The sequence below is a fragment of the Sander lucioperca genome, chromosome 10 (genome assembly GCF_008315115.2).
Source record: "Sander lucioperca isolate FBNREF2018 chromosome 10, SLUC_FBN_1.2, whole genome shotgun sequence".
NCBI classification, from domain to species: Eukaryota; Metazoa; Chordata; class Actinopteri; order Perciformes; family Percidae; genus Sander; species Sander lucioperca.
Genome location: NC_050182.1, coordinates 39,334,666 through 39,348,730, shown reverse-complemented (window position 1 = coordinate 39,348,730; position 14,065 = coordinate 39,334,666). Strand labels below are relative to the sequence as shown.

Here is a 14,065-nt window from a genome sequence, read left to right as displayed (position 1 = left end):
GCAGCTGTATTCCTGACCACCTGATGGATATCAAACGCCAGATGTCCAAGGATTTCCTCCAGCTTGATGGCGATAAAAATCTGAGACTGTTTCACTTGGCCTCTCTAGCCCGGCCTGATTACTTTTCTTCTGATAGCAAACACACCGCCAAAAGTCACAGCACAACTCCTGATCTCCCTACTTTAGGAATATATCGAACTACATTAAACAATGCAAGCACTTTTTAATTACTCGCACTGCTCAAAATAGCAGAACACACAATAGAACCAAGACAAAGTCTACTTTCATCAGCTATATTTTGCTCGTATAGTACTAAGAACTAAGACAGAGGGGATAAAAAGCTACGGAGAAAGGAAAAAGTGATGAGAAGAGGAGGATTAAGTACCTGTCCGGAGACAGAGCTGATCAAAGTCCGAGCAGCAGCCGCTGTACGTCTTACACAGGTTGTCACAGCGGCAGTTTGGCGGCTCCAGCTCCAGCAGCTCAAAGCACCGGTTCCTGCAGGAGCCGGAGGTGGCCACGTACTGAGGCGCAGAGCGGGCTGAAAAACAGAACAGTTCAGTTTGCCTGTGTCTCGTATACCTGTGTTTTGTGTTTTAACTAGTGCTGTCAAACGATTAAAATATTTAATCGCGATTAATCGCTTTAATGTCATAGTTAACTCGCAATTAATTGCAATTAATCGCACATTTTTATCTATTCTAAATGTCCCTAGATTTCTTTTTGTCCAATAATTTTTTCTCATTTTGGCTTTGACGAGGGGGGGTGGAGAATTGGCATCAGCTGTGTGCTTGGCCATCAGCTGTGTGCTTGGCCATCAGCTGTTTGCTTGGCCATTAAGTGGTATTTCAGACTGGACGTTCTGCGATGATAGCTCAGTTCACAACGACCAACACACAGATCACTTTGGTCTTGTCAATGGAACCATTTGACAACTTTTTAAAAGTAAACTTTCCATTCAGAATCTTACTGGCATCCATTTCGGCGTCTCACGCTCGCCATCCACTCAAAACGTAACGTTAGCCTACTACTCTTTGGCCAGCTTGCATCGCAAGCCCAAACAAGTGTGTGTGCGGTGTGCGTGTTGTTTAGTTTCCAGTCTAGCTAGATCCGGTGTGGTGTTGTAGTTTTTCTAACGTTACTAGCTGTTGTAACAGCATGTGAAAAAAACTACAAAGTTTGCTAGGCCAAAAAGAACGTTAATCTTGCGATTAAAAAAATGGACACCATTAAAATGAGTTTGCGTTAACGCCGTTAATAACGCGTTTAACTGACAGCACTAGTTTGAACTTTCCTTTTTTTGTGATTAACAATTTTTATTTTTCTAACATACAAAACCACCCCCCTCGTCATCACCACCCACCCAGACAAAAATGAAGAAAAGATGACACAATAACTACAATATTCAAGACCATACAACAAAATAGACAATATACCATAAACCAAATAAACATATGTATAAATGACAACACTATAAGCCCATTACACGCCGATGGGGGGTGGCGGGGGGCGACGCGCCAACAGTTTTGTTGTCATCACTTAGAATTCCTCATGGGGGAGGCAGAAACTACGCACTATAGCTTTAACACACTTTCACTGTGACTTCAAACGACAATAACCTTATTTTGGTTTGGCCCACAAATGCCCTGGTCATTGAACTCAACACCTTCCACAGTTCCAAACCATTAACAGAGAACTGGGAGGACATAACACAGCACTGTGTGAATGGCTGCACTGTTCAAATGTCTTTAGAGGAAATGAAACGTATTAACCTGTACTGACCTGCTGTCATCATTAGAACATACTACTTTGTCAAAAACAACAAACATGGGTGGCAAACTAAAAATGAGCAATTCAGTTTAGTTTTGTATTTGATAACAACTTCTTATAAATGTGACAAAGGTCTGTAAGCCATGTGCCAAACTCAACAGTGACTGAACGTGAAGTCCTAAACTAACTGTGGTAATTCTGTCTCACTATGTGGACAGGTCCCCTAACACTAACACACTAACGCTCTTAGTCCACTAAGGTCCCAAAGGACGCTGGCCCGGTATGGAACCCGACCCACATTGTGAGAACCCCCTGGCTTAACTGAAGACATCCTGGAGATCTGAGAGGGAGACAGACTGAACATATTGCTTCATTTCTAACAACATGCTCCTTGTCCACCAACAGCCTTACTCACAGAGAAAACCAGAGGATGCCAACGGGAGTTTGTGTGCTCCTGTGTGGACATACTGTATGTACGTGTATGTGTGTGTGTTTTTGCAAGTACACGTGCATATGTACTCAGTATGTGCGAAGCAACTGAGTAACACTTTAAATGCTGCCCAGCTGGCTGGCGCAGCGTGTCGACTCAGAGCGTGGAGTATAAGACTCACTCCCGCTCTGTGGACTGCAGGTCAAAGATGAGAACTGTGGATGTTTCTTTGTCTCAGCCTATTAAAGCAGTGGTTCCCAAACTTTTTAACGTCAACGACCCCTAGAAACAAATTAGACCACGGACCCCCCATTTGATAAAATGTTGTCCCAGGGGCCCCCCATCTGATAGAATTTTTTTTTTTTTTTTAAAGTGTATGAAACTAATGATCAAAATAGTCATACATTCTGTCACTGTGTTACTTGTGGATGTCATTATGATGAAAACACTATACTACTATTCCATTTTGTTGCTGGGGACCCACTGGAACCCTCCAAGGGCCCCTGAGAAACACTGTACTAGAGCATATACATGTCCTCTTGGCTCCAGAGTTTAAATTCTAACTTAAGCTCTGCTTGTGAAGCTCTTTCTTCTGAGAAGCACCCAGTGTTGAGGGGAGATTAAGAGTGACTCCAAAACAGGGATTGAAGCATTTTGAAATTATGCACTTTAAACCCAAAGAACTAAATTAGATATCATTAGATATTTTTTTCAGGGGCGTTTTTTTCCCCTATCCCAGAGTGTATGTGTGGTGTAGAGAGACCTTAGGTCTGGCAATGCGAGACCTTGATCGAGGACCACCATCAACCCTAATAAGAGATTTCACTCACTGTCTCACAAATTTTTAAAATACACAATGATTGTTGGCAATGGTCTTAGCAACTTTTAGTGTGGAACAAAAAGGCCAGGCAGGTAAAATAACAAAACATGAATTATGAGATTGAAAGCTCTGGGAATGTATCTTAATGGGTTGTTTTTTTGGTAAAATGACTGTTCCTACAGTCAATAATGAGCTTTCACATCGGAGCAGACTTGTCAAAGTAGGAAAAGCACAGCTGTTATTAATTACAACATTAACATTGTTGTATGATGATACAACTGAAACTGAAGCAGCTAAATGGAATCCAGCCAGCATTCTAGAGCTGCAAAGATTCTTCCATTAATTGTCAACTATTAAATCAATCTCCAACTACTTTGATAATCGATTGGTCCGTTTGAGTCATTTTTTTATGAAAAACTTGTGTGACATCAGCTTGTTAAATGTGAATATGTTCTAGTTTCTTCTCTCCTCTGTGACAGTAAACTGAATATCTTTGAGTTGTGGACAAAACAAGACATTTAAGGACGTCATCTTGAGCTTTGGGAAACACTGATCCACATTTTAGGGACCAAACAACTAATCCAATCATCCGGAAAATAATCCACGGATTTTTTAACAATGAAAATCATCAGTTAGTTGCAGCCCTACATCAATCATTTCGTTATGCACACCTGTGCGTTTTCTACTGAGACCTGGCGAAATACCTTCTGCTCAGCAGCAGGGCGCTCAGTGGTGCAACTGTAGGCTGGTTGATGGTTTGTATCTACAGAAATGGCAGAGACCTTTCTGGTCAGAGTAAATCCTGACTTTACGGTCGCTACGATCGACTGAAGCCGATCGCTCAGCCTCCGGTAAGTTTGTATTTTTTTTTACATTCTTCACGTAACAAATTTCCTGAGCTGAGTGACTCAAATGTCCTGACAGATGACGATCAGAACTGTGATTTGCAGAATGACGGATTATCCACACATGTTCAGAGATGGAAGAGATCTGAGTATACTGTGTTTGGAAATATTCAGTAGAAAGAGTACAAAATTGGCCATTTTATTTTTTAATATAAAAAATGGGTTTCAACCTGTTTGCCCAATAATTGGGATAGATGAAGTCTCATGACTAACCGATGGACTGTAATGAAACTGCAAACAGCTTCAGATGAAGGTGAGAGAGCCGAGATGTTTCAGTGAATAAAGCATGGGAATGTTTCATTTCACTCTCAGGGCGTTGACAAATGTATTTTTTGTAAAGTCTTCTAATGCAAAAATGTAGCAAAACATACAGCAACCAAATTCCAGAGTAGACTGCAGCCGCTGCCTGTTGCTATGACAATCTGTAGCACAGTGAAGCCAACCTCTACCTTCTCACGCCGACAGGAGAATCTGAGGCACAAAATGAGCTGCGAGCTCTCTTAATATTGACTCAAGGTAGAGCAACACAAACACACTCTCTCTCCAAAAAAAAAAACAAAAAAAAAAAACACTCGGGCTGCCCAATCACAACCTCGCAGGGTCACAGTGATCCGTTGTAACACCCCCCCTCCCCACCCTCCCCCACTACCACCATATACTCTCTGCTCGCTCATTTCACATGCGCTGGCAGACACTTCATATAGAAAATAACCCAGCAAATAAACTGAGCAGGAGACATTCCTCTGGAGCTGCAGTTGCTGGTGTGGAAAGTTAGTTCTCATCTAACTGCATGTTGCTCATTAGAGGAGTGATCTTGGAGACAGCCAGGTCAGGACGCGTGTCACTCCAGTTGACGCTGGGGTGACTGATTACACTTGAAGCTCACATAGGGGTTCAAGATTTACTCTGCTCCAAAAAAAACCTGAAAAGTTGTGTTCTGCGTGTGTCTTGGAGCGTAGCTTCAGGCATGTCCTACCTACACTTGGCCAAGATACATTAATGCGGGTCCAAAATACACTCGCCTGCCCTCAGCCACTTTGGCAACTAAAGTGAAGTGTGTGACTTTTTCTCGGGTTTGAATTACTGAACACAGTTTTAAGAAGCTTAATGCGCCTTTGCATTGTTCTCATTAATCTGACAGCAGAAAAACACAACAAACGTATATGTGTTGTCATTCTCGAAAACCCTCGACAACAAACTTCGAGCTAGCGAGGTGCACGCTGAAAATGTCAAGTTTTGAATAAAATGTAGGCAGGCCTGCTTGGTTCTTTTAGAGAATGATTGTAAAGATTTACAAAGAATATGTTTAGGGCATTTCCTCTCTAATTGGGTTTTGGGACCGATTGGTGGGATTGCTGTGGACGAAGTACACACGGAGATACACTGGTAAGAGCCAATGAGGTTTAACCATATATCAGCTAATTTTAAACTATAGTGCGTAGTTTCTGTCTCCCCCATGAGGAATTCTAACTAATGACAACCAATCTGTCAGCGCGTCCACATGATACAAGCCCAGGGATCTTCAACAGGGGGTCCGTGACCGCTAGGGGGTCCTCACAGTCAATGGAGGGGGGCCTCCAAAATATTGCTAATTTTTGAAAGTTTTTTTTCAAAAATGAAAAAGTCTTAACATGAAGCCAACATATTATTAGCAAATATAAATCACCACTGATGATAGGCTTACTGGCCTATAGGTAAAATAGCCATCCACATATACAGTTAATCCTAAAGATTCACTGTGCCACATGTTGTATGTTTTAAAATTTAAAAAATGATTTATAAAATCATGCCAACAATTATAATGCTATTTTAAAAGCTTAGTATTCTATGCAAAAAATGTACTGTATGTATACAGGCTTTAGGATGCCCTACACGTTATTGTAGGCCCAGTTTAATATACAACTTATTTTTCTACAATATGTAGTAAGGGGTCCCTGCTCCGTCTCTTGGCAATGTTGCCATCTGATTGGCAGAGATTACTCATGGCTGTCACACTTCTGGCAATAGGAGACTAGCAGTGTGGTGATGCAGGGCTGCAGCTAACAATTATTTTCATTATGATTAATTAGTTCATTGTTAGAAACCGTGACAAATGTCCATCACAATTTCTAAGAGACCAATGGGGCATCTTCAAATTGTTTAATTGTGTCCAACAAACAGTGAAAACCCCAAATGTATTCAATTTAAAAAGCAGCAAAACTTCACATTAGTCTGTGTGACAGTGAACTGAATATATTTGGGTTTTGGACTGTTGTCATCTTGGACTCTGGGAAGCTGGAATGGACTTTCTTCACTACTACATAGACCAAATGATTAATTGATGAAGAAAACAATCTGCAGATTAATCAATAATGAAAATAATCTTTGGCTGCAGCCCTACTCTAAAGGACCCAAAGGTCCACAAGAGAATTAACAGACTTAGGAAAACATAAATAAAACAAAGGTCGACTTATTTCACTCTTATTTTTGCTGTTTTGTGAACAGTTACACTCGAGAAATGATAACAATGTTAGTGTGTGAAGGAAAATCCCCGTTTAGTTCAACTCCTCGCAGCTCAGACACATGCAACCTGTGACGAGGAGTACACAACTCTTTGTATAGCGTGATTTATGCTTCTGCGTAAAATCTACGCCGTGGCTATGTACGTAGGTATGTGGAGATCCCGTCCCTACGCCATAGCCTGACGCCCACCTCTCGAAATATGTAACTACACCTCGCGGCGACGCACGTCGCTCGGCCGCGAGGTGTAGTTACATATTGTAGCGTTGCATTTCCCCCCCGACTCATTTCCTGGTTCTCCTTCTCCATAAACAACACAAAATCAAGGAGAGGGTTAACTTTTCCTGCTCCAGATCTCCCACCGTGGTCAGAAAGAACAGGGGAGACACTTTGTTTCTCTCACTATGACTCTAGAGTCGCTACTCGCTCCGAAGCTAATCGCCTTCACTCTCTCACTCGCTCTACCACACACTACCCACACACACATATGCCGGCCCTGCTATTCTCTTAAAGAGATCGACGCACACACCAACGCACAGGTATAACGTTCAGGCCACTTACGTAGGTTACGGTGCTCTGCATGGAGCCTTCGCAGAACTAAAAATCAAGCTTATGAAAGGGGCATGAACCGCACACTGTATGTCACCTAATGTACATTGTTAATGTCTAGAGCAGCGGTCTTCAACGTTTTTTTAAGCAAAGGACCCTTTAGCTGAAAGAGAGACGGAGCAGGGACCCCCTACTACATATATTGTATAAAATGAAGTTTCATAATAAACTGGGCCTACAATAAGGTGTGGGCAGGCTAAAGCCTTTATACATACCTTTTTAGTGCATAGAATACTAAGCTATTAAAATATTTGCTGGCTAGATTTTATAAATCATGTTTTATTGTCACTGTGGATGACTACCTTAGTGATTTCCTCACCTATTGTAATACTATTTGCCGAAATGACACAGAAAAAGGCTGATTCCCAGGTACCCACAGACTCAGTGAAATCTTACTTCTTTTTGACAGACAATCCAGGAGGTTCACTGCTCACTCTTGTCAACGGGACACTTTACTGATTCCTGTAGAGACTTTTCTCTTGCCTTCTACAGCGCTCAAGGCCAGCTACGGGGGGGGGGGGATGTGGATGCCTGTCAGCTCAGGGTGAAAGCAGTTCAAAGATGTTCTCCATTTTTCCCAGTAACAAAACCAGCGTACTTACACTCTGTCCTGGCTGGAGTCCCGTCCTCTCCGGAGCGTCGGGGCCGGTCGTAGGCAAATCCCCAACACACGTCAGTGGCACACAGGACTGACAGGACCCAAACAAACTGAGACAACAACACGTCGGACATTAGAATATAACTGCTGCATAGACTAAGGTCTGTTCCGAGTCGACAATACAACAAAAAAATCACAGCCGCTTGTTAGACAGTTTAGCACGGTTCCATTATAAGGCTTGATGGTGTTTTAAGCCCCCAACGTCAACTTCAAGGCAGCGCTGCGACCGGAAACTTCAAGGCACATAACCCTAACCTTAACCCTAACCCTAACCATTGCCTAATCCTAGTGCCTTCCAGGCAGTGCTGCCTGGAAGACGGCGTTGGGGGCTTAAAACAACAAACATCTATTTTTATAACACAGTAACTAACAATTTGTGTATTTTGGTTGGTTTTACATTTGGTGTGATGATTGTGAAATGCTTCCAAATGTGTTAACTTTCTATCCTGGGGGGGGGGGGGGGGGGGCTCAGCCTTCACTGGCTGCTCTAAAATTAAATCTCAACTTTATATTTTCAAAAGTTTGTGAAGCACTCAATCCAAACATGGACAGAAAACACAGAGCTCTTCCATTACTGGAATTGGTCTACACAGGTCGTGCTGACTGCATGTTGTCGATGACCTGTCAAGACTACTGCGGTGCTTAGTTCAAAGTGAATGGAGACCACCCGCATTGGCATAACAATCGCCTTTGATAGTTGGACCAATCTACAATTGTTCTGCAAATGCTCAGCAGCAGGACAGAAAGAGGGAAGATGGGGGATGTTCCAGAAAAAAAGCTAAGAGAACCAGTGGTGAAAGAAGTATTCAGATCCTTTACCCAAGTCAAAGTACTAATACCACGCTCTAAAATACTCTGTTATGTCCTGCATTGAAAATGGTACTTCAGTAAAAGTCTGGAAGTATCATCAGGAAAATGTACTTAAAGTATTAAAACATTTTAGAAAGTGTGAAGGATCCAAACAGTTGTGTGTTTAATGGTCTAATCATTTCAGCTGGACTTGTAGGACGTTATATTGTTGGCTAGTTTTAGTTTATTTATAATAAAGCATCAGATTTTATAAACTACATGTGTTTTGTGTGCAGAAATATTAATGTGTAAAGTAACTAGTAACTAAAGCTGTCAGATGAATGTAGTGGAGTAAAAAGTTCAATATTTCTCTCTGAAATGTAGCGGAGTAGAAGTAGAAAGTGGCATGAAAAGAAAAGACTGAAGTAAAGTACAAGTACCTCAACATTTGTCCTTAAGTACAGTACTGGAGTAGATGTACTTAGTTACATTTCACCACTAGGTATCAAGACTATCTCTCCATACAGTTAAACATTCCATACGTGCGGAGTTGAACTCCTTAAGCGCTGGCGTAATTACGCACGGTTTTACGCACAGCGATGTCTGTACTCTGCCGTGACCCTGTAGCTAAAAGGTGTAGACGTGCACTCTTACCGTACCGGTTTGTGAAGCAACATGTTTCTGCGCCGGGCTGAGCGTACTCCTGTGCTGTAGGTCGGACAGTGAGTGATGCTGAGTGCGGAGGACCACCGGAGAGGAGGGCCGTTGAACAGAACAGGAGGCAGAAGGAAGGAAGAGAGGGGGAGGTGACGGAGAGGAGCGCACCGGAGTTTTATTGGTGTTGGGGAAGAGGAGGGCTCCTATCTCAGCCGGGACTCAGATTATACAGTTTACCAGCCAATACGACACCGGAGCTGGGGGTGTCCATGTGGTAGGGTAGCCTATGTCAAAGGACTGCAGGTCAGCCCAGGATAGAGAGCCAAACATGCAAGACCAGGGTTTCCCCGTCCGTTATAGGGGTTTAGGTGCAGCACTAGAGCCGTTTTGGGCAGCACTTTAACCAAATGAATGTAACTAAAATACTTCTCAGATATAATGACTGTAGTTGGACTTCTTAAACGGGTTTTGTCTTTAAGCTCTTATTTATTATCTGCTCTAACTTTTCCAATGTTTTAAACACAGATATGGTAATAATAACGGTCCACAATAATGTGAAAAAGAGACGCAAAACCACCACAAAGGGACACAAACCGACTACAAAGAGACGCAAAAACCCACAGAGAGACAAAATCTAACAAGACACAAAACGTATGGGGCAAATTGCTTTTTTATATTGAATATTTTGCTGCTGTCACTGAGACATGTCCTCACCTTTCCTTTGAATCATTGGATGCCGTTAGTTCTTCATTCATGCGAAGACACTAAGTCTTGTTGGCTGCGGTAACGTTAGCTAGCTAGGCTATATCCGTTTACACTGGCCATGCTAGCTAGTTTATTGGTGGGGAAACTACTTTTCTGTCTCTATTGTTCATTGCGCTAAGTGTTAGCTAGCTGTCGCTGGTATTTAGCGTATATAATATATTGGGAATGTCTACCCAAATAATAGGCAAGTTTCTTTGGCTTTCAGCAAATTTCGGAATACTCAAAACAGCGCCGCCTGGCGGCGCCATCTTTCTTCTGCTTTGCTGTGCCTGTCTGGCCATTGGCGCCGTGCTGTGCACGATGACGTCATTTCCTGTCGCGAATGTTCCATTTTCCTTTAATGTGGTGTAAAAGCATGTGTAAAAGTGACAATTTCCGACCACAGTTTACAAATGTACACAGGGCCAGTGTCAAAGTTTACAGTGGCATATGCACATAGTTCAGTTTGATAGAAAGGCATAATATCACAGAAACACATAGGGGCGTAGCACAAAATACTGGGCATTCTCTATGGGCCCCTCCACATCCACAGCTATTCATTCTAGCATCTTTTCTGGGCCCTCAGAACAGACTGAAGACTTGAGGGGAAAGAGAAAATGGCCCAGGAGCAGCTGGGAGGGGGAGTCATGCTGTTACAGGAGAGAGAAATCCGGACTGAAGCGTTAGAGAAGAAGAGTCCACCAATGAACCTGGTGAAATGAAGGCGGATGTTCCTGGTGCAACGATGGTGGACATGGAGGAGCAGCGCCCTGAACAGAAGTTCCTGAAGAACGTTTTAGAAGAAGCCTATCCAGCCTGTTGAGATGGTTGATCCAGGTCTACAGCATAGCCTAATAATGACCTAATAACAAAAATGTGGTCTTCAGAAAGAGTGTTGCCTATCTCTAATAAGCATGGGGTGTTGGAGAATGTAGAGGTGGGCGTTGACCAAAACTAAGAAAGCCGGTTAAGAGGAAAATGAGGTTAAAAACTAGGGATAGACCGATTATGGTCTCTGGACGATTATCGGTCCATTTTTTGGCAGTTTGCTGATTATCTGTATCTGCGTTTTATCTGCCCGATAACCGATAGTTAATTTATTTACTCACCACTGAGTCTGACTTAACGTCCCCCCCACAACACTATCTGACTCTTTCAATGGGTATTATAGTGAACGTTTCTAATTTATTAAATAATTGCTTATAGCATCTAAACAAAGTTTTGTGTTGGAGTTTGGAACATTTCAAAATCTTCATTTTGATGTAAAGATTTTACTTTTCACTGTAAATGCAGATCAGTGAAGTCTGCACCATCGTGAAGTCAGCCCCTCTGAGAGTCAAGAAATAACCAAACTGAGAAAGATGTGAGCGATGACCTCTGTATGTTGCCAGACGATGATGAATGTCTGAATAAGTGCGACGGGAGCAGCGAGGAGGGCAAAAAATAAAAAGGAGGGAGAATTGTTTTCAATTTATTTTAAACATAATTAAATCCAGAAATGATAAAACAAAATTACAATGTAGGAATCACTAGGCTCAGGTTCCTAAATTAAGCATCCTTAATTTTCCATAAAGCTTGTGAATTCTACTTTAAATCTACTGTACATTTGGTAAATCTAATATTGTCTCAGCTTTAAGTAGATTATTGTGTTTAAATAAACTGGTGAACTTTGTATTTTAAACACCTGGTTAACAGTTTCTAATCCCAAGAAGGGAATTCACAAGCATCAGGGGAAACTCCATAACCCACTGGATAAAAGGGTCCCCAGGATCATTCACAAGCACTAACTGGGAACAAATGCTGACAGGGACTATGGCAAGAATCTTTACATGAATGTTATTGTAAATAGCCAAGGCAAGATTCATTCAGGAGGCTGTTTAAATGAGAAAACCGTTTGTTTTTTTAACATGTGGAATCAGTTTTAATCTTCTTCTGGTTCTCTAAATGAAGAATATTGAATTCTGCATGTTCTGCTCATTGTTTGAAACCACCTAATCAAAACTAAGAAAACAGTGCCAGAGTAAACCAGCCATAAATGCCTTTGTGAAGCTGGATTCAATCTAGTTAAAACATTCATGAATACAAAAGTATCTTTCATCATCAGTGACAGTTAAAAAACAGAAAGAAAATATATATTTAAAAAAAAAAAAAAAAAAAACTAGTATTACTTGAGTTTCAATTGTACAGTAAAAAAAAAAATCTAACAGGAAATTCCTCTATTTTCATCTGGAAGCAAACGGGGAAATGTCATTTGCAGGATGTGAAATACAGCGGAGGCTCAGTCCAGACAGAATGGTTTAATCCACACCACCACCACCATCATCATGTTTCCCCTCCGAAGCCACTCACTGAATGTTGGCATTGAGCTGTGGGGATGAGGCACACCAGAGTGGTGTCTTTGTAGGGGGGGGGGTTATTGGCCTGTTTGTGGAGAGAGGTGTACGTGGTTGCATGCCTCAGACAGATTGGAAGCAGTGTCAAAAAGTCCACAAAGTGCTGCAGGCTGTGTGGTGTGATGCCTCTGGAGGGTTTACCTTAATGACACTTGGAACAGCATCCTTTCTTCCACTCGAGTCTTCCTGTATGATAATTAGAGCTGCAGCTACCGATTATTTTCATAGTCGATTAATCTGTTGATTATTTTCTGGATGAATGGATCAGTCGTTTGGTCTCTAAAATGTCAGAAAATGGTGAAAAATGTGGATCAGTGTTTCCCAAAGCCCAAGATGACGTCCTCAAATGTCTTGTTTTGTCCACAACTCAAAGATATTCAGTTTACTGTCACAGAGGAGAGAAGAAACTAGAAGATATTCACATTTAACAAGCTGACATTACAGACATTTTTTTCAGAAAAAATTACTCAAAATTATCAATCTATCAAAATAGTTGGAGACGGGCACCCAGATAGCTCAGTTGGTAGAGTGGGCGTCCATATATAGAGGTTTACTCCTCCACGCAGCGGGCCCAGGTTTGACTCTGACCTGCGGCCCTTTGCTGCGTATCATTCCCCCCTCTCTCCCCTTTAATTTCTTCAGCTGTCCTGTAAAAATAAAGGCCTAAAATGCCCAAAAATGATCTTAAAAAAAAAAAAAAATAGTTGGAGACTAATTTATTAGTTGACAACTAATCAATGAATCTTTGCAGCTCTAAGGTTAATACCACTGAGTAATGAATATTCAGGGTTTCCCCCAGTGTATTGTAAGCCTGGTGGCCCACCGGGCTTAAATTGCCCCCCACCAGGCCTGAGCCACTGGGAAGTTTGTTTTAAGGTATTTTTGAGACGTTTATTAAACTATAGTTGCAGTGGGGTGGCTCGGTTGAAACTAAGACGTAGTCATATTTTCAAATCTCCAGTTAGCTTTTAGCACTGACTTAATGTACGGCCCTATGGAATCTGTCTTATAATAAAGCCTTTTTAAATTCTCAATTTTGCGATTCCGTCCATGATTCTGGTATCACAGAAACATCAATGCTACCATCAGTCTGTGACTGGCCCCAGCCGGGCTCTCCTCAAAAAAAAGACACTTGCCACCGGGCTAAAACAGCTTTTCTGGGGGAAACTCTAATATTTAGATAAACCAAACATGTTTTGCTTTCCATTTCAGTTAACTCTAACTGACCCAATAGCAGTTGGATGTTTAGTCGGACATAGAGGGCGAGCGCAGGGACCTGCCGCTGGCCGGGCTGTTGCTGTAGGCGTGCGAGTTGTCCCTCTCTCTGTCCTTCTCCTTGTCCTTGCTTTCGTGTTTGTGCTTATGTTTGTGCTTGTGTTTGTGCTTCTTCTTCTTCTTCTTGTGCTCGTGGTGGTGGTGGTGATGGTGGTGGCCGTGTTCCCCGGCATGTTTGGAGGCCAAAGAGGACGTCTCTTTGGAGAAGGACGGCACGGGTGTGGCCGGCATGGAGAGCAGGGACTGTTCCACTGACGGCGGCTCTTTACCTAACAAGACAAAGAGGACAGGTGTGTGTGTTACCAGGTGATGGCTATTTTTATTTATTTTCCAGAATGATGTAAGAAATAGTGTGTGTGTGTGTGTGTGTGTGTGTGTGTGTGTGTGTGCATGGGTGTGTGTGTGTGTGTATGCATGGGTGCCTGTGTGTGTGTGTGTGTGTGTGTGTGTGTGTGTGTGTGTGTGTGTGTGTGTGTGCACGCATGTGTGCGTGCGTGCATGCAAGCGCTGGTGTGT

The 14,065-nt window shown here is 42.3% G+C and overlaps 2 protein-coding genes across 5 annotated transcripts in view; both read right to left on the bottom strand.

Moving 5' to 3' along the window:
- enpp2 (ectonucleotide pyrophosphatase/phosphodiesterase 2) overlaps positions 1–10,150 on the bottom strand; it is a 37,076-nt gene extending 26,926 nt beyond the window's left edge. For all 4 annotated transcript variants that reach the window (XM_036006798.1, XM_031322812.2, XM_036006799.1 and 1 more), the window contains exons 1-4: positions 9,852–10,150; positions 9,140–9,212; positions 7,636–7,741; positions 386–541 (exon numbers count right to left, since the gene is read on the bottom strand). In XM_036006798.1, the coding sequence (XP_035862691.1) occupies positions 386–541; positions 7,636–7,741; positions 9,140–9,212; positions 9,852–9,892 (376 nt within the window). In that variant the 5' untranslated portion in view covers positions 9,893–10,150. The remainder of the gene's footprint in view (positions 1–385; positions 542–7,635; positions 7,742–9,139; positions 9,213–9,851) is intronic.
- A 3,018-nt stretch (positions 10,151–13,168) lies between these two features.
- taf2 (TAF2 RNA polymerase II, TATA box binding protein (TBP)-associated factor) overlaps positions 13,169–14,065 on the bottom strand; it is a 38,024-nt gene continuing 37,127 nt past the window's right edge. The window contains exon 27 of the mRNA XM_031322808.2: positions 13,169–13,818. Coding sequence (XP_031178668.1) covers positions 13,520–13,818 — 299 coding nt within the window. The 3' untranslated portion in view covers positions 13,169–13,519. The remainder of the gene's footprint in view (positions 13,819–14,065) is intronic.